At 35.5% G+C, this 22,245-nt stretch overlaps 1 protein-coding gene across 1 annotated transcript; it reads left to right on the top strand.

Annotated features, from left to right (window-relative positions):
• Positions 1-1,705: 1,705 nt before the first annotated feature.
• Positions 1,706-2,938, top strand: LOC115564668 (uncharacterized). Its single transcript, XM_030389243.2, has one exon. It carries the CDS (start codon positions 1,747-1,749, stop codon positions 2,752-2,754), a length of 1,008 nt encoding a protein of 335 aa, XP_030245103.2. The 5' UTR covers positions 1,706-1,746; the 3' UTR covers positions 2,755-2,938.
• The last annotated feature ends 19,307 nt before the right edge of the window (positions 2,939-22,245 follow it).

Here is a 22,245-nt window from a genome sequence, read left to right on the forward strand (position 1 = left end):
TATGTAGCTGCAAAAGCCTCAAGTGCGGCAACCGAAAATTGTCTCTTAACCTACGCCCACAGATACCGAGAAGGAAAATAAAAGCAAAGCAAGGGAAATCCATGAATATTCAGCTTCAGCAACTTTTTGCCCTTGTGGGATGTATTCTGCATTGTCGACGGAGCCTAACAGCAGCCCCCAAGAAAAAGAAATAAAAGGATACAGTGCAAACAAGTAAATCCTGCCGAGCAACAAAAAAAAAAGTTATCAGGCATAAGCATACCCGCCTAATGAGTCCCACATGAATGCTGTGCAAATGGATTTTTGGTCGGACGCCTACAAATGAACTGCTTCTTCATCCTCACCTCAAGTGTGCAGCAACAATGAAATTGTCCTTGAAAACAACTTGAATATGAAAGATTAATATACGAAAATTTACATAAAAGAAGTAAAATAAATTAGCAAAGGTTTCTTTGAATATAATACATATTCTATTTATGTCAAAGAAATCATGAATGCAAATTAAATGAAGATTTTATTTGATTTTAAGTTTGTACCAAATTCATATATTTTTGACTAATATATAATTAAATAATTAAATGTTTACTTATTCTTTTTATTATAGCCACATTCAGTTTCTTAAAATATTATTTATATCAAGTAAATTAAATTTATTTTTTTTTTTTAAATATAATATTAATTATTTATTATAAATACTTTGATGTCATTTGAAACTATTTAATTTCTGAACTAAATACCAAATAAAATAATTTTTAAATCATATTTAGTTTATTTTCTATATATAATTTTATTAAAATAAAAAAATCTTTTTAAAAATAAAAATAATAATTGAAGGCATATGTTTTTATTATTTAAATAAATATCAAATTCTTAAATTTGATAATTCAAACTTAAAATCATCAATTGATAACCTAATCACTTAGTATTATAATATTATTTATATTCAATATTATTTAACATTATCTCTGTCTTTTTTTTCTAGTTCCCTCTGGAGGTAAGCGATTTATCAAATAATCCTCGCATACATTGACATTTAAAGTGTGGGACTATTTTCTATAGTATCAGGTGCGCTTGATTTTCAATCAATATAATTCAATTATGTTTTTTATAGACTTGCCATCAATCATATTTTGTTCTATGAAAAGCCCACACAAAATCGTTTTCATTATTTCTGCATGGATTTTCGCAAGAAAATTGCCAAAAATATGCTTTAAAATAAGTGAAAAGGAAAGTGGAAAACAGAACAATTTCCCATCTTTATGGACAGTAAAAGGAGCTTTACGCATTAGGCAGTCGTAAACTTAATATCTTTGGGACGGTTAGGAAGGGTATGCCCTGTAGGCAGTAAGAAGAGTGCGGCCTGCTAAGGCAACCCTTTCTTAATGGGTTATACAGGGTATAGCAATAAATTGTCAAATGATTGTTGGCCCTGCTACAGATGATGACAATGATGATATTTGTGGATTCCAGTGGTTATTTGTGGAATTCGTATACTATATGCAAGATTGATGAGCTTCTGCCGAAGGTTATTCCACTTTTTGTTCTGATGCTTCTCTTGTTTGCCTGCAAAGATGTTGGGCAAATATCAGAGTGTATTGAGTCAACAGCATAAGATAAGTTAGCACCGGGCTGTGATTCAGTTGCTGCTGCTGCTGCTGCTGTGCTGCTGCTTCTGCTGCTGGCGCTGGTTATATAAAAAGTGCATCAGCATTTTGGCAATGGCACAGTATTCCCATTGTTATCAAGATGTATCGGCTGCTCATACAAATCAGTTGCTCTCTGCTGCTGGTGGCTGCGGTCTCATGGGAGCCAGAGGAAACTTTCACAACGGATGATTCCTTTGAGTTTCCCGCTGGCTTTCCTATGCCCGAGCTCGGCGAGCCGAGTGCTCAGGAAAGAGATTTGATGATGGCGCAGAAAATCAATTGGTTGGCCAGTGACGAGCCTCAGAGCAGGCAGGCGAGGGCGGTGGAGGAGCAGGAGGAGCCAGTGACACAGCAGGAGTCAGTGGAGCAGGAGGAGCCAGTGACACAGAAGGAGTCAGTGGAGCAGGAGGAGCCAGTGACACAGAAGGAGTCAGTGGAGCAGCAGGAGCCAGTGACACCCACACAAGTGGACGAGGTCAAGGCAGGCAACGTGTGCCCCATTGACAACGAACGGGGCCTAACGGCTCTCATACGCAACGCTCGTCCGTTGCTGCCAGCGGATCGATTGCGCAATATACTGTCAAATGCCCGGGAGGATCCGGAGGTGCGAGCGCTGGTCAAGCTGCTGCGCAGCGAGCAATTCCAGGAGCGTGTGATGCGCCTGAATCAGATCAAGGAGAAAATCGCCCAAAAGGATTTCTTGTGCCGCACCCTGAAACTCAACTATGGCTACTACATGGAGTATGTGCGTCTGCTCTTCAATGCCCAGCTCTCAGAGGCGCCCAGCAGCCCGCTGCCCAATCGTCGCAAGGGCATCCGTGGCCTGCTGCTGGATGTGCGCGATGCTCTGCCGCGTGCGGCGCTCCGGGATCTCTATAGACGACAATTGGCCTCGGACAAGGAGCTGGCCACGGCCGTGCGCCACATACGCAGCAGAGAGTTCCGCCGTCTTCTCATCAACTTGCGCGCCCTGCCAGAGTATCGAGCGTTGCGCGACGAGCTGTCCAAAATGGGCGTGCCCCTGCAACAGTTGCTCAGCCTGATGACCAATGCATTGGGCTGGTCGAATCTGGACTTGGGCACTGAGCTAGATGTGGTCACTCTCTAAACTATTCGATTCATAATCGAAGCCACTTTCACAATATTTTAATACAATTCATATAAATCTATAAAGTATTTTGAATATATTATTATTAGCTTTCTAATTCTAGTTCAGATTTTCAGAGATATCTTTGTTCTTTGATCTCCACATCTATTTGAAATAAATCTTTGCATTCTATATTAAATGTGTATTTAAAGAATTTTATTATTAATATTGATATTTTTATTTAATATTTTGATTTCTTTTCATTTCAATCCTCAATAATATTAAAACAATAATAATCTTTAAATATACATATATGTATTTAATGTCTATTGGATTATTGATTTATATACTAATTTGTGTTCGACTTGAGTAATCTATATTTATTTTTGATTTTTTTTCTGTCTGCGCATCTTCTTTTGATACCATTCTTAATATTTCGTTACGCCGCCTTTTTTCTTTGTCTTTTCTTCCTCGCTATATCAACTCGATATCATTTTCTATTCCTGTGGCTTTTCTTTTGTTAGCGATTTGTCATTGCCTGCCGTGTTTTTCAATTATTTTAGCAGCAGGCTCTCAAACTTTCATATTAGCAATTACCAGAAGTAGCAATTACAAGAAATTTTAATGCGAGCCTACGCGTAACCAGAAAATACCCTGAGTTTGGGTTATATCTACTAAAACTTGTAGTATGTATAACTAAATAAACAATTAACTAATTTGCCACAGTAATATAAATAAAATAATTTTCATATATAAATCATAATTTATTATTATATTAATTATGAATTATAAATTAAATTAAATTATAAATTATATTTTATTAATATATAAATTATAATTTATAAATTAAATTATTTTAGTATTATATAAATTATTAAAAATATAAATATTTTTAATAATTATATAAAATAATTATATAAATAAATATAAATATTTTTAATAAATAAATTATTAAAAAAGCCAATAAACGTATATTGTAAAAAATAAAAATTATAAATTTAAAACCATAAATTTTTCTCTTTTAATATTATTATTTTTTTTTATTATATAAAAATGCAAAATTACAAATAATATTGGTCATAGTATATTAATTAGAAATAATAATTTAATAATTGAAAATATTGATTTATAGATTTTGTGTTTGCTTTAAAGTAAAATAGTATATCAAATATAACGGACTTTTAGTTGTTGCTCAGGTTTATGCTTGCCTCGCAATGCTGATGCTATATTGGTCGACTACATATATTATTATTGATGTTTACTGTATTTTTTATTTACTCGACTGTCGTTTTACCTAGTTTCATTTGTAGAGTGTTTAAAAATAGTTGAGATTTGTGAATGCTTTCGTTGCGGTCCAGACTGGGGAACTGACATGTTTATAGTGGAGAGCAGTGGCAGTGGCAGTGGCAGTGGCAGACGTTGCAGCCGCAACCACTTCAAATTCGTTCAGGGTCAAAATCATTAGAGCAGACAGTTTTCCAGTTGCTGCTGCTGTTGTTGTTGTTGTTGGTGTTGTCGCCGCATGCTGTGTGTCTTGCCACGCGGCATAAACAAACAAAAAAAAAGAAGAAATATATATACATATATATTTATATATAATAATACAAATAGCTGTTGCCGCCACACATGTTGCTTGTCGTCTGCTTGCTGCTGCCGCCGCCGCCGCTTCAAAAAGAGTTCATCAGCTGTGAGGCTGTCAACGCGCCCGTCTAATCGAGCCAACAGTTGCCATAAACAAATTACAAACAGATCAGCGGCAGCAGCAGCAGCCAAGTGCCTAAAAATACTCCCTAAATGTACATAGACAACATCATAAATGGGGGCAAGCCGAGCCGATGCGACGCTGGGCATCAAAATACGGAAATACAAGAGAAACAATAAATCAAGCAATTTATAAAAGTCGCCAACGCAACGAACGTGTCAAAATAAACAAACATTGTGCAAAGCAACAACAACAACAACAACAACAACAGCAAACAGACAAACAAACAAATCGCAGATAAACGCAGTCCAAGTTAAGATACTCGAGCCCACATGATCGATAAGGTCGAAAGTTCTAAACAGACTTCATATTGCAGACAGTGAATATAATAGCTGAAGAGGTGCAAAATTTAGCTCCTAACTTGAGCAACTCGAGTGGCCAAAAGACATTACGTGGGTTTTACATGATAATGAATCTATTGATATAGATTAATGTAATGTTAGGGTTTACATATGTATATACATAATATATAATAGGTAGAAGTAATATATATGTACATATGCAATATGCATGAAAATGTGCTGAGACAAAAAAAGATATTGAGAACTTAGAATATTATGGGAATATAACCTTATAAGTATAAGTTATATATACATATATAGTATATATCTTATAAATAAGACCGTCGAATTGTGTCGAGCTAGTCTGTTCCATATACATATACATATATCTCTGTATATATATATATATATATATATATATATAATAGAACTCTGGTCCATATATACATATGTATGTACATATATCTCTGTAAATATATATAATAGACGCGTAGACTCTTTGCATTATCAGTTCTTTACATTAGCCAGGGTATATCTAAGTCGAGCATTCTCGATTTTTCATTTCTAACTTGTTGTTTATTATATGTATGTTATTTATTATGCCAGCTGTGCCTTAGATATATAGTAATTGGATCCATAACAACATTTTGCTTTTTGTTGAATTTGCATTTAACAAGAATAAACAACATTTTTGGTCAAATAAACTACTCCCACAATATGATTAATTGTGTATATAAACAATAGCTAGATATCTTTTAAACGTGTGAGTAATCTGTTTTAAGATAGGAGACAGAGAGAGAGAGAGAGAGAGAGAGTGAGAGAGAGAGACAGAGAGAGAGAGAGAGAGAGAGAGAGAGAGAGAGAGAGAGAGAGAGAGAGAGAGAGAGAGAGAGAGTATATTGTCTTTTCTATAATGTAGCTCAACCTCTTTGGATAAAATTGAATACTTTTTAATATATTAACATTTTAGATATATATACCAGCTGAGAGTATCAATGCTGTTATATTTTTGCGAATTTTGTGCAGCTTGAGCTGTTTTAAAGATGGCCCCAAAAATTCGGCAAGTGGGCTGCTTTTATATTTATACTTTATGGAGACGCCTCTTGAAGCGTGGGAGCTAAGAAGAAAAACAATGTCTAAATTTATTTGTTTGGCACGCAGTTGCAGCCAACTGTAATGTATTTATGTGTTTTTGTTTTGAAATTGGGAATAACGTGTTCATTGAAATATGTATGTAGTTCAGATAATGTCTCTAAATATATCATATAACAAAAGAATGGGAAATAAATAAGCATTTATATGATGTGTATGGGAAATAAAAATATGCGTATATGAGATATGTATGTAATACGAGAACTATGAGTGAATTATAATGAAAGAAACGAGCGAGGAGAGGTGAAAGGAAGGAAAACTGAAAGAAAGTTGTGGAAAATATATAGTTACATGTAATATTACTACTATACATCTATATAATATTTACTGATATGTGAGTATTAAGTAAATTACCTTCATAAAACTGTCTAATTTATATAATAATAACAAATAGTTTTTAAAATATTCAAACATACAACAATCATATGAAAGTGATAAATGCATTATATAGGAATGCAAATATAAATAGCAAATCTAATGCCATTATGATTAATGCAAGCAACAATTTAGTTCCATTATTTGGTCACGCTATTTAAGCCACTTTGATTTGCCAATTCCAATCAATTTGTTGCAAATGTTGTTGCATTACGATTTGAATGGTGGCACATAAAGAAAGGTTCGTTCCGGCATTCAAACACAATTACGCAAATGCCAGTCCGTTCACCCCTTGCGCATTGGGTAATACAAGAGCAACAGCTTCTCCGAGCTCCGCCTTCCGATTGTAAATCTTAGAGAGACTTTAGGAGGAGGAGGATGAGGTGGATGAGTAGGAGGAGGAGTGCAAACAGCTGGCACGTTTCAACGGCTGCACCTTGACTTGAACTGTGGCTGCCGCAGTCTGTTGCAGCTCCAATCCCAATCCCAATCCCAATCCCACTCCCACTCCAGTTCCACTTTCAACTCTAGCTGCAACTGCTGCTTCCGCCTGGCTAGCAGTCAGTCAGTCATATGAAACGCTGGAGTGCTGCAGTTGCCGTTCGACTAAATTTCCCCTGGCTCCCAACAAACTACAAACTGCAATTGCAATTGCATTGGGTTGGAGTGGAGTGGAGCTGTGTGGCGGCTAGCCATTATGTTTGGCCACGCTTGGCCACGTTTTTCTTTCTTTGCCGTATGGCTACAATTCTTACCCACGCTGTCTGCTGGGCGATTGGGAGCTTTGGGGCCCGCCTGGCCTGTCAAATGTCTTCCTCAGCGTGGCCAAGGCCATTGAACTAAAGAGTTGCTCCACATTAATCTACAGAATCCACGCAATATCCACGCCTTGCATACATTATACATATGTACGTTCGGTGTTTGAGTTTTGTTTTTGAGGCCAAGAACTCGCCACGTTTTGGCCATGAATAAACCGCTTTTGACGTCATCAGAAATGATTAGACAAACATAACAGAAGCTGCCACGCCAACGGAAGCCATTAGAATGGACTTGAGCACCTGGAGCTCGATTGACGGGGGGGGGTGGGGCAGGCAGCTTGTGGGCCTCACATTCCAAGCAATTAATAATAATTTCCGCTGCTCAACAGAACGACAAAGAAAGAGAAGAAAAATACGAGCCGAGCTTACAAAAAAAGAAAAGCTTCTGCAGTCGCCAGGCCAGCGACATTGTTGTTGCTGTTGGCATTTGCTGCTGCTGTTGTAATGCATAGAATTCATGACTCCATTCGGCGGATGCTGAAACGGCACTGACAAAAAATTTGGCAGCCGCTGCATAGTAGTTTTTTATCACTTTGTCTTCCAACTAGGTCTACGCCTCAAAGCCAAAAAAAAAAAAATCATAATCTTTGAAGTTATTCGTTATTGCATAGTGCCGTAGAACCAGCGAATTTCTTTCTCTATTACGTCAATTTTTGATACGAATTATATAATTTGTCTCGGACTGAAGATATAGAAACTGTAAGAACTTTGTCCAGTAGCTGCCCTATATATTTTATATAAAGTTTAATAATCTTAAATACTACGATATTAATATTATTATATGACTTTTAGGATTTTTTAACATTATAATAAATATTTACAATATAAATTAATGAGATATGTTAATCATAAAATATGAAAAATTCTTCTATTTATTTTCTACAATTATTTCTATAAAGCCAAAGTTCAAATAATGAACTCTGTAAAAAAGTAGAGAAATTCCCAAAACTCACATATTTCGCTGCACAAGGCTATAATTATTGAATATTATAGGCATACTTGTTGCTTCTTCTCTTGCGGCCGCTTCTGCTGCTTCTTCTTGATACGCTGACAAAACCCCATATTAACTGCTTAAGGATGGGCGTGACGCCGCGCAGTTCACGCCTAATGAAACGCACCACAAATTGCTCATTGAAGCAAAAGCAAAAGCGAAACCAAAAGAAAAACGAAACCACAAATCAAATGAAAATTCCAAATATGTTAAGTTATAATACTCTCAGCGTTATTTCCCCCCCTCATTAATTTACGTGCTGTGATCCAGAAGCTCTACAAGAACTGCAATGCGTCAATTGTTGATAGAACAACAGCAGCAGCAACAACAACAACAACTGCAGCAGCAGCAACAGCAACAATAACAACAAATATAGCCATGGCAACTGACAAAAAAGCGGACAACTCTTTGGCCGACTCTCGGCCATGCATGACTTGGAGTTTGTTCAAGCGCTTAACCCAAATAAAGGCAAAACAATATGAAGTTATTTGAGTGCGGAGTATGTACGACAATCGTATGCCCTTGGGCAGAGGAATAAAGTTAGTAGTATATGAAAAGCAAGTTCATTTGATCAAAATAGTATAAAACAAATATAAACATTGAACAAAATAAAATATAGACTATATCATATCATATATAAATTATACAATATAAAATATACAATATAAAATATAAAATATAAAATATAAAATATAAAATATAAAATATAAAATATAAAATATACAATATACAATATACAATATAAAATATAAAATATAAAATATAAAATATAAAATATAAAATATAAAATATAAAATATAAAATATAAAATATAAAATATAAAATATAAAATATAAATATAAAATATAAAATATAAATATAAAATATAAAATATAAAATTAAATATAAAATATAAATTAAAATATAAAATATTAAAATATAAAGTATGAATATAAATATAAATATAAAATAAAAATATAAATATGAAATATAAAATATAAGTCTAATATATACTAATCAATTCAAATATACCCTCTCAATAACTAGAATATAAAAATATGAAAATATCCCTTATAAAATTACAATAAAATTAAATATAACTAAAAATTTAAATTAATATATCATTATATTCTAAATAAATAGAATTGAATAGAACTTAAATATAATTATAGCTAAAATATCTTAACTACACCATTTAATGAACTTATTATTTATTCAATTGCTGAGTTTTTAAGTCCAACAGGTATTACTATATATTAGATATATATAAATAAAATTTATTTTTCAATTAAGCTGATATCACTTCTGAGGTCATATAATATACTAAATCGTCTCAAATCATTTCACTTGACAATTGTTTACTTGATTGGACTGCATAGCAAACGCTTTACAACTGCACCCACCTAATCATATAAGCTCAAACTAAAGTTAGGGTATATTTTGTAAGAAAAAAAGAACTGAGCCAGCTACAAGTTCGACGACAATAAGACCATAGAAATAACAGGAGTTGAATGCGCATATTGCGCCGTCAAGCCGCAGACTCGCTTTAATCAGCGTTTTTTGACCTGACAAAACAATTGCCGGCCGGCACAGTCGAATGGGGCACTGTGGCCCCAGCTCCATAGCTCCCCACATCCCTCCCGACCCGTTCGTACAGTTAGCCCCCGAAAAATGTTGAAAACTTGCTGAGTTTTCAATTGAGCACAAAGCATAGCTGCGGCCTCTTGGCCATTGCGGTGCGAGTGGAGCTCAATATGTTTGGTCAGCTGGAGAGGTGTTTGGAAAAGAGGGGGTGGCGGTAGGGAAAGACGAGAGGGGGCCAGAGTTATTTAAGTTGTTATGCAGCGCCTGAAAGCGAGACGAGGGAGCTGGGGCAGCTGCTGGAGTACGCGGAGTAAACAGCGGGCTAAGTGCGTTTTATGATTTGTTGTTACAAAAAACCAAAACATAAGGCAAATGCAAACAGAGATGCAAATGATCGACTAGGCCATACTCTGTAGTGCTAAAATTGGCATTTGAGATCTGAGTGTTTACTATATTTAACATGGATATAAGTATTTATTTGAAGCATTCAAGTTCTTGTAAAAGGTAAACAACTAAATCTGCTCAACTAGGAAATGCCCTATAAAAATATATAATTTTTGTTTTGTTATACATGTGTGCGTACATACCAACATACTTGATTTAAAGACATTTTAGTTACGAAAAAACGTTGACTAGGGGATAGATACCCTGCAAATTGCCAAAAGGACCTCAATTTAAAATATAATCCATAATTTATACTATTAAATTTTTATTGTTATTTTTAGTATGCATTTATAGTGCTTAACATTTTATAAGAAATCGACTAAGAGATACTCTGTAAATCTTATATGTCTATAAAAAATAGTCTTGGTTTTAGTTAGAGTGTGGCTGAAGATTGTATACCCTATAAGTCACTTATATCAAACTTTAAGTATAGCGATTACTTATTTACTTAATTCCAGTAGTTGGCCAGTGCCTCACATCCCTTCTATGAACGCTCTATTAACTACAGGGTATTTTAATTGATTAAAAGTTGCAAAAGTTGGTGGTCTGCAGGGTTTGTGCTCTGGAACTTTATTACAAAACTTTCCATGGACCGCGCTGGTGACATTTTTTGGCCTTGTTTTGGGCCACTGAGACATTCAGTCAGTCCGTCAGCTCGTCAGTCCGGCAGTCTAGCCAGTTTGTTCGTCTGTCAGTGAGCTTTTCAATTTGTAATGATTTATGAATATACAACAACAAAAATTGCCCTAGGGCATTGAAATTGCGTTGATCGATTTAAGTTTTTTTTCGGCTGCTCTAAGTTTTTTCTCGGAGTTTCTAAAGTGCAGCTCGATCAGTCATTGATAATCCCCTTGTTGATTAGTTATTTTATTGTATTCCCTCGCCTGAATGTAGATCATAGAATAGATCTCTGAACAAGTTCACCTTTCTAAAAGCTATGTAAATTCGAAGAACCAAGAACCACATGGGTTGGGCTTAAGCTGCCAATTTGCTGCTTCTTATGGTCTGACTAAGAATAATGGGCTGTTAGAATTTCTCTGGCTCTTTTTTTTCATATGGTAAACAGCTTGTTTTAAGGCCGTAAACACCTTTAGGCCATGTTCATTCACAAACAGCGGCGGCGGCGGCGGCGGCGTCGGCTTGTTTCTGTTTTATTTTATGAATGGAATACTTAAATTTTGAGATATGTTGGCGTTTGTTAAATGAATGAACTTTTGATTTGTGCGGCTACAACCAACGCTTGCTTTTCGGGGCCAATAGCAAACGAAGCCCACGCTTGAAAGAAAAACAAACAACAACAAAAAATGCAACAAACAAATCGACTCAGAAAAATGCATAATGAAAAAAATGAGGCTTTGAATACGTTGCCACGCGCCAACTTGTCGGGCTTCTCATTAATTAGCTGCCAAAAGGTGGAGCTGAACTTGGCCAAGAATTAGGGCTAAAGCCACTTGGACAATAAACATCTGCGCACATATCAAATAAGCTTCAGCTGTTGCCCTAAAATCGCTCAAATATAAAATAATAATAATAATAAAAAATACGAAAAATAAAAAATACAGCAGCAGCAGCTTATACATCATCATCAAACAACGTCATTTGTGCGGGCGTCTGTTTTTCGTTTTTGTTTCAGTACCATAAAAACAAAAGACTTTTTTATATGTTTTTTGTTTGCCATATGTCGGGTTTGTCATGCCATAAATGGCATAAAATTCATGACGAGACAACGACTAAGACTTCGACAACGACAACGACGACGATGACGACCTACATCAATGTTATATGTAATTGTACTAAAGATCTGGTTATCTCACGCTCAAACTGTGGGCGAGTCTCTCGGCTCAACTCAACTCAACGGCTGGACTATTCCAAAAGTTAGACATGTATTTGAAAGCGATAAATGTCAAATTAAAAGCCTCAACAATCGTCTTGAAACAAACAAGTGGGCTTCAGAGTTTACCCAAAAACAAAGTTTTAGCTTCTAGCTAGATAGATATTTGCCTAGAGACTTCGAGAAAGATAATATGACATATGAAATATGTATATTTTGATAAAACTCTAACTAAAATAATTTTTTTTTTTTTTATTTCAATACATAACATAACATAATAAATATTAAATACTAAATAAATATTTAGAAAAAAAAATATAATATAACTATATAAATTTTATAAATATAATGTACCAAAAATAGTCAATAACTCATTTTATATTTACATATTTTTAAGAAAAAACTATACATATATATATATATACATATTAATAGAAAATACATAAAAAGAAAATTATAAAATTTCCCTTATGGATATGTGATTTTATCTTTTAATACAAAGGTATTATTTTTTTTTTTTTTATATTTAGCTAGCCAGTAAATCATATTTGTTTTTTCTTCGATTTCGTGTTTTTCATATTCATTCATTCCTTTTAATTTTAATCCAATAAAAAACAAAAATAATAATTTTTTCTATAGATATGTATTTTTGTACATTTTTTTTTAAACGAATTTCCTAACCAAAATCTTTTAGAAAAACAAAACAATTTTTAAACAAATATAATCATTTTTATTTTTTATTTATTTTTTATTTTATTTTTTAAAAATAATAATACAAAATAATACCTAAAAAAATATATTAATATATATTTTTTTTTGTGTTAAATATGTATATAAAACAATATTTTCGCTTTTAAATGCATTCATACTTAAATAAATATTTGCTTATATTATTGTTTACATTTTTTCTCACTCTCGCTTTTAACTGGAAAAACAAAATATATAATTTTCTCATTCAATTGTTTGGAAAATAAGCAGCACATAAACCACTATTATTACCATTATTACTTTATTTATATACAATTACTTAAAAATGTAAACAACGAGTATTTGTCTACTTAACTTAAACGGCTTCACTCTCTTTTAAAATGCACATAAGCATTACGCGTTTTAAATATAATATATAAAGCTCAGACCTAATTTTCAGGTTTAGTTGCTTGGAAAATAAGCAGCTATAAAACATACAAGACAACTGTACAGATTTTATAAATATAATTTATATAAATTTATACACACACATACATATATATACACATACATGTATATGCAATATAAAAAGCAACTGAAATTTGCTTCTGATTTTGATTTTGGCTGCCAGCGCGTTTTCGTGTCTCTCACTCAATTGCAATTGTGTCAACGTTGCACTTGTTTTTCTCACATTACCAAGTAATTCAATAGGACACAGAAAGAGATGAAAATAGTGGCAGACAGAGAGGGAGAGATGGCGATGCTGTGCAACTTGTTGCCTTGCTTTCTATTGTCAGCGAAAAGCAACAAAAAAAACGAAGCAAAACAAACATAAATTTGCAAACAACTTTTCACATGCTGCCATCATTTGATATGATATATATGTGCATATATAGTACCTATATATGTATATAGATATCACAGATATAGTGCCTGTACACATTAGTCCGAACAGCTCTGGCTGTTACGCTTGATTTTCTTTTGCTGCTGTCGTTTTATGTGTCATTGTTTTGGCGTTTGAAATTACCCCCAGTGGAGAAAGGGGGCGACTCCAGTTGTTGTAGGCTGCTGGTAATGAGATGTTGATAACTTTCGCTGTGGCTGCAAACGGAAGTTGATCTCGAGTTGATATGCTGATGATATAACGAACGATTCGTGGGTGCTGCGTATAGAAAGTTCAGCTGCTGCCTTTTGTTTTTTTTTTAGTCAATTACAATCATAATCACAATTATCATTAACGGCTGTGCCTCTGTGCGAAACATTTCACAACTCTTAACCCGCATCTGCGCCAAATTGAAATTATTTAAATAGCCATCAACAGGGCAATTTACATGCCGTTCGCCTTCTAAGCTAATGTCGTGTGCTCATATAAGGCTAACAATGATTATATGGCCTTTACGCTCTGCTGATTACAGATTACCGCAGTTAAGCGACGCTTTTTGCCATTTGTGGCTGGCATACCCCATTCGAGAGTTATCAATTTTCTAGAGCTGCTCAGACACCACGCAACATTTTGGCGCCTAATTCCGGCAGCAACAGCATGGTTTTTTTTTTGTTTCTTTATAGTTTTTATCAATTTAGTCAAGTGACGCCTACTTGCCGCTGCCCACACTTTAGCTTGTGGCCCGTGGTCAATATCTAGACCGAGACTACGCCCCCGCCTGCTCGGGGCGTGGGGCTTGGCGCGTGCGAAGGCGCAAAAATTCATTTGCATAATTGAAATTTTTGTCTTCTCTCGTGTGGGAGAATCTTTTGTGTTGATTGTTAATCTGGTTTTCGGCTGCCTCTGAAACGGAATGTTGACAATTTTTATGTGTATTTCAATTGTGTTTTTCCATTTTCTTTTCCATTTCGTGCAGTTTCACTTTTCATATGCAGCTCGGGAGGCGCATTGTCTTAAGAGCATTTCCCACAGCGTCTATACATACATATATAGCCTTATTTGATCATTATTATGGGAATTGTGCAGTTCGTGTCCATAATTAATGAGCTAAGCTGCCTAATGAGATCCATGCATACGTGCTCGGAAAACCAACTAATTTGATGCGCACACGTTCACATATGGACACGTTAACAAATTTGCCAGCGAGAGCTGCTTGCAGTTAATAATGCACAGGTGGGAAGCTCTTTGCCTGAGTTATGTGAAAAACTAATGTTTGCTATGGGGATTCTTTTAAATGAATACCTATTAGAATACTTAATATTGCTTGAGTAAGATAATCAGTTATCTTAATAATTTGTTGTTGAATTACTTGGTGTATTAGTATAATATTTATATCAAAAGTTATTTTCTCTTCTGATTTTGCCCTCTATTTATATTATATTGCAAGAATTGCTAGATAAAAAAATACTTTTTATATCAACTTCTATTGAGCACATAAATGCACATAATTTTTTAAGCTCATTAGCTATGCGAATCTTAAAACTTAAAATTGTATATACATACATAACTGCAGCATTTAGTATTATTTTTATATAATCTGAAATATTGTTTAAGCGCTACCAAATAAAAGTTTAGAAATGAATAAATTGCTCGACTAGAAAATTCCATTCTGCCATTCCACTCGTTCGACGTTTCTTTTTTGTTATACAGACAGAACAAGCAACACATAGACACAGACATACACGCCCACGCCTAAGCACACGCTTTGCTTGAGTGAGTTTTAGCTGCGCTTGAGCTAAGCTAATGGGACTCACTAAGAGAAATTAATGGTTGAACGACTTTTGCTCTAATTCTAGTTATTGAAACTCTGAGAGCATAATAATGACTTTCTGATTGATAAGTGAATTGCCAAAGAGTCCTAAATATTAAAAATATATAAGTATTTTTTCGTATTTACTTACATTTTAATTTATTTAGTATCTTCAAAGAATTTATTAATTAACATTATTATATACGAGTATGTATATGTATATAATCGTAAAATATTTCGTATTTTCAGCATTTTCACGAATAAACCGTTAGTTTACTAAAAATAATTAGCTAAATAATATTTATTACAGCCGTGCTTTATACTATTTATGGGTATGTAGCCTTAGCATAATTCTGCTCTATTCTAAAACTTGTTTAAATTCCTGCCTCTTTCTCTGCGTAAACAGTTCATTATGTAATCTAATCTGGCTTATTTATAGAGGGAATTTTCGTGTTCATAACACGCATACACACATCATTCGAAATACCAAAAGTCAATCAAAATATCATTATCAGTCACACTATACTATATACACATTGTAATTGTATAGTAAAGCCCAGTGCTAGATTTGTTTAATAAACAATTTCCGTTTTGATTTGTGTTTGAGGAGGGTTCGGATGCTGCTAGCTAATTAACGGAGTTGTCTACTCTATGTATGTGTGTGTGTGTAGTGGTAGTAGTAGTTATAGTAGTTTTTGTAGTAGTCATAGCAGTTGTTGTTGTTGTTGTTGTAGCATCCACTCAATTAGGCCTGCTCTGAGTGTGAAAACTAAGGCCGCACCCGCAACGAACGACAGCCGTGGGTCCAGCTCTTGGCCTGGCCTGGCCTGGCCTAGCTGGGGCTGCTGATTGATGATTGATGACTGATGCCCCCAATTGGCTGCTGCTGCTGCTGCTGCTGCTTCAGGTGTTGGCCCAGCCAGTGGGGCAGTCAGCCCATTATAGGAAGTGCAGCTTCCTTTTGTCGGACGCGTTCTTTGCGCATCGCCGCATTCGCATTTTTCGCGTATTAGCTGGCAATTAGCTCTTGGTTTGGCTTCTGTTGGGGCCTTTTGTTGATTGATTGTCCGGCCCAGAGCCGATCGATCGCATTGGTATTTGCTTGCCTTTAAGCAAAAGCCGACAAAATGCAGCGAACGAACTGCAACAATTTTGCAAACAGCTTCTTTAACAGCCAATTGGCATTCAGTTAAATGCTCTCCACTCTTTGGCAGCCACAGATAGTCTCGGCTGTGGAGCAGACCAGCAATCAATCAATGCAAGCTCGCGCTCTCTCTCCCTCCCCCTCCCCCTCCTGCTCCCTCTCGCTCTGTCTGTCTGTCACTTTTTTCATTGTTTGATTGTTGTTGTTGGAGATTTCCCTGTGCGCTTCCACCGGAAAATATTTGCTTCCGTTCTTTGTGTTTATCTCCATTCTGTGGCATGGCAAATAAATTACAATTAAGTGCAACAAACATGCAACAATTATGCACCGGACACAGCGGATGCTTGGTCTGGCCCAAGCCAAGCGACAACATCATTAACTATCCCTAGCTATCCAGCTATACAGCTATCTAGCCGTAGCCCTAACCCTAGCCCTAACTGAAGCTCTAGCTCTATGGGCTGTTGCTCCAAGAGATGTTGCGATCCATTGAGTATGATTCTGCTGCATGAAAATATTGATTGAACTCGGGCAACAACGAAGTTTTGATACCCTTTCCTACTATAGACATATATTTATTGGAAGAGCTTGGTATGTAACTTATATTATATTTATTTATCTCTACATTTATATCTTTCTCTGTCTGCCTCTCTCTCACTCTCTCTCTCTCTCTCTCTCTCTCTCTCTCTCTCTGCGTCTGTCTTTCTTTTTGTTTATATATTGTACTTGTTTCACCCTGTCTTTCCTTCTCGGCCCATCTCTATCTCTCTCTTTGCCTTTGTCAGATTTTCTTTTGCCTCTCTCTATCACTATCTCTTTCCCAATGTTCTTCATCTTTTCTCCTGCAGTTTTACCTATGCTTTCTTCCGCTAGAAATTCTTTTCGTAACCTCTCAACTGTTTCCTCGTCTCTATTGTAACAAACCCGATATCATTTTCATTCGACTCTCTTGATGGCAAATGTTAGCGTATATGCATATGCATCCCCACCCAAAAACAAAGCAACAACTAGAAACAACAATAGTGTACTGTAGTGACAGTAAAAGTTGTTGTCTGTCCCGCCGGAGCATGTTAATCCGGAAGTGGGTCATTTTCCGAACGCAAATGAAAGCGTGAGCGGGACTGACTGCGAACCGTTGAAAATCATCGTAACACATGCGAGTAGCTGGGATGTTGAGTTGAGTTGAGTGCGAGTGGGATACGCTCGGCGATTGATGTGAAAATGAAACCATAAATTTCAGTGAAAAGCTGCGACCAAAAAGCGCAGCGAGACGACGACCGAAAGACGAAAAATGCATCATATCATAATAATAATGTAATCAAAATGAGAAGCGAGAGCCATTGTCTTCTCCCAGAGCGTGTGTGGGAAATGGGTCCCAATGATCATAATTAACATCATCGCAGTCATCATCATTGTCATCATCAGTAAGATTGTCGTCTTTCGGCTCTTACGCAAAAGCCATAGCTAATAGACGTTACAAATTTGGCTGCAGACTAAAAATGCTGTGAATATGCTATTTGTTCCACTTGCTTATAAAGGCAACTAAGCAAATAGCTCTGATCTATACAGATGCAGATGCGGTTAATGTATATTTAATTTTTGAATATGAATAGATTCCTTGAGGACAGCTAGGCACCTCTTTAGTGCAGTCTCCTGCAGTATTTCGAGCACTCTCTTCCCTTGGCGCCTCCTTTGATGCACTCTCTATTCTTCCTCAGATATTAGCCCTTAGACTGTCATAAATGTAGGCGCCTAGCTGATGCAATATTGAGCGGAAATTCCTATGCTGGCTTGTAAATCATCCCATTTAGTTTATTTCCTAGTTTTCATGAAATATGCAAACTCAAATGAATTGCTGCACCTCTTCACTTTGCTTAACCCTTAGCTTGTAAATCATAAAGTAGAGGCGCATATTTTACCGTAATATATGCATTCGCCTAATAAAATACCGTGTCCAGACTGAGCGCCGCTTGACGCAATCTCGCCTGTCTGTCTACCTGTAAGCTGCTCTAATTTGTGTCCCGAGTCGCTGTTAACTGGAAATCGTTTAGGCCAAAAGTGTCGCATTTCAAGCCGACCAAACGAGCCGAGAGGCGAGCGAGGTCTGCGGCTGTTTCTCTACTGCGCTGCTGGACACCGTTTCGTTTGACAGATTTATGCATACTTTCGGTTTTATTTTATTTTGTTCGGTTCTTCTCACTCATTTCGTTATTTACTTATGCTACGTATTTGCCCTGCTCGACATTTCTTCGGCTCAGATTTTACTTTGATTCTGGAATGTTGCCGACCGAGAGGAATAAAGTGCATTATCGAATCTTCTTTATGTGAAATACCTTTCTACAGTGCTGGGAATGCGGGAAATTGTTTTGAATGTGAGCGAGAGAGGGAGGGAGAGAGATAGATAGAGAGAGATTGTGTTTATTCATAGAGAATTTAGATTAGAGTAATAACTGAAAATTCTTTCAAATCAAATTGTTTTTAATATGATTATGGTAACACATTTTTAAAGGGATACTCTAGCCATGCATGCCTGACTGAAAGATACTCTGCACGGCATTAGGCACTCAAAGAAACTAGTGGAAACTTTCTTTATAATTAATTTAAATTTTTTAAATGCAAATCTATATAAAATGATCAAAACTTTGATGTCTTCGTATTCTGTAATGTCCATAATATTTTACATGTAATCCTTTAACTTCTAGATCAATTTGTTTTCATCAATTTCCGACTACATTAGGTTTCTGTTATTTCATCATATCTTTTATGTTTTGGGAGGTATATTTTCCTTTAATTTGAAATCTAAATACCTCGAATATTTTACATATCCGCAAAGTCGATCACATTTTAAAAATAAAGATGGGTAATCTGTAAATAATTAATTAGGATAAAACCCAAAATGCAATTATAATTTACCCTGAAAGAAGTAGAGCAATTGTTACGTAATATTATATTTACATACAACGTTCCGGGTATCTACTAGTCGCCAACTGTCAACTTCTATATAGAGCACTACAGTTGATTCGTTATTCTCCATACGCCTTATGCATATTCGCGTATTCATATAGCTTAGGGCATGCATACTTAAAGTATTTATTCGCCAATAAACACACACACTCTCATATAGATTTATTATTGATATATAATATATATGTATATGTGCTTGTGTGCCAGGGCCCTTTCGCCTAGAACGTTGGCATCTGTGAAGCTCTGAAGGCAACAGCTGCGCATGTTTACTTAAAGGGCACCTTTTGCCGCAGGAAGTTGATTCTTTGCTCTTAAGCATAAAAAAGATTATATTGTGTGTTGGAGATTAATGCCTTTACTCTATGTGTATGTGTATGCTCGCATAATTGAAGCTTGATAATGAACAACTAGAAATCGAAATCTTATCAAATTTCCTGCTGCAGCTAAACAAACAACTTGGCAAATATATAATAAACAAATTGTGGACGGCCTAAAAATAAAATGTTGATTTCTATTTGCATATGATGTGACAACTAACACTTGAAATGAAATGAAATATATTTATTTATTTGCTTGCTCTCAAAAGATAAGGCTTGATTGATGTGAAAAACATGTTGAAGGCGAAATTCAAACTTGACGAAAATTCGTTGCAAAAGTAAACTTTATGAATTGCGATACGATTCATTGAGCAGCGAGCCGCAGGCGGCGGCCGGGTTAATATTTTCATGATGCTGTTTGTTTGGCCAAGTCAAATTAGCTGAGCAAAGCTCAAGACAAACAGCCGGAACATGAAGACAAACAAGCCACGCCTACCAGCCTATCAGCTAACCGATCCATTGCTCTATCCCATCCATTGTCGTAGCTCTTCTGTTTGACTTTGTCAACTTGGACTCGCTGCCTGTGTGCAGGGCAGAGCAGCTGTCACTAGCACGCATCTCAGTGCGCTTTGCCGCCCAGCTTGAGCTAAAATATTTTCAAATTGCAAAACCATCAATGGAAATGAATTTGCCATCAATGGGCCGAAATACGCTGCGTTTAGCGTGGGCAATTTGCCAAAGAGCCATTCATAGGAGACTCACTTCAGGCAACATTGAAAGACGCCGCACGATATTTATACACGAGTTTTTCTCTCTCTTAAAGGACGCAAAAGTATTTTGTTTTATTCCATTCATTTCATTCTTGTTCGTTTCCGTTTCCTGTCCTGCGGCGCAACGAATGCGATTTAATTTCTTTTGTCATCGGAATCAATTCAAAAAGTCATCCGATAGTGCCGACTGCCGAGTGCCGAGCTGTTGGCCAAGTTGTTGGCCACTCAGCAGTGAAGTGCCGGCCGTACAAGCACCGGCATAGCCATCGACATCGGCCAGGTGTGCAACACCTTGTTTAGCTACCTGCTAGCAGCACTTGCCAGGCGGGGGGCCGAGGTGCCCTTCAGCAGTGCCAGCAGATAATTTAATAGCACTCTCAATGATCAATGCAAAGACTTTAATTGCTGGAGTGTATAGTCTATAGGGAGATGGTGGCCAAAAGAAAGTGCAAACGAAATCCCTACAAGAAAAGGATTTTCTTAGCAACAAAATCAATGTTGTTTGAAAATTTAGGTAAAGGTTGATGGGATTCTAGGCATAAAAAACGGCAAAGCATTTTCTATTTTATGTTTCTAGATATTTTTCATATATAATAGATATTTATATATTTTTTATATATGTAAATAAATAAATAAAAATACAAGAAATAAATAATATAATAATTATGAATAGGTAATAATGTGAAAATAAAATAAAAATTATTCCATATGATTGAAAATAGTATTTAAATATACAAAATTATAAATTATTACAAATTTTGTTAATACTATATAAATTAAAAATTATTTAATTAAGAATCAATCAAATGTAGAAATAATGGCCAACATATAGAAAAGGGGTTTCAATTAAAATAGCATTCAATTTCAATTTGTAAGCATATTATTAAATATATAAATATAATAAGTACTTATGTCTGTCTGTCTCATTATGCGAAATGGTACATTAGCAGCGTCTGGCTGCATTAATTTGGGTTAAGATCCCGAAAGTGAAAAGCAATTGTTTGCCAATTAATTTGATGGTCAACAATTCCCAATAAATAGACCGCACACACACAAAGACAATGAGACAAAGAGAGAGAGAGAGAGAGAGAGTAATAGCGAGAAGGAGAGACAGAGACATTTGGGAAATTGCTTTGGCACAAAGCTTCATTTAATGCCCATACTCAGTGGGGGTATTCAATCAATTAATTTGTCATTTGATGCTGCTTATCAATCATTAATTTCCGCTCAACGCGAATAAATTGGGAATCTGAATTGGAATTATTGAAGCCCACCTGAAAATAACAACTCAGCAAAGCTCATTTGTTAATGTAGTTTTTACACTTTGTTGGGCGGCAGCGGATATCGTTGATTGTGTTGATAAAGCCTCATACAATAGATATGTGAAGAGATACATAAGTAATTTATGGCAATGGTTCTCAGTGGATATTCACTTTTAATTGCGCTGACTTGCCGAAATAACTATATGAGACAGAGGAAAATAATAACGCCTTTATTAATATTTTAATTATGTTATACGATAGGCAGCATGTGTATAGATGATAGACAGAAAAAATGTATATAAAATTGGAATAGGCATATCTATATATAAATTCATATCTATATATAAAAATGTTTATGCATGAGCTAACACGAAATAATAATATTAACTGTCTTAAAATTTTATATATAACTTGATTTAGAAATATTTCCTATAGAATTCTTCTGCTAGGGGCCTTTAAAA

Source organism: Drosophila navojoa, chromosome 3, assembly GCF_054131105.1.
Source record: "Drosophila navojoa isolate 15081-1374.11 chromosome 3, UAZ_NAV_1.0, whole genome shotgun sequence".
Lineage (NCBI taxonomy): Eukaryota > Metazoa > Arthropoda > Insecta > Diptera > Drosophilidae > Drosophila > Drosophila navojoa.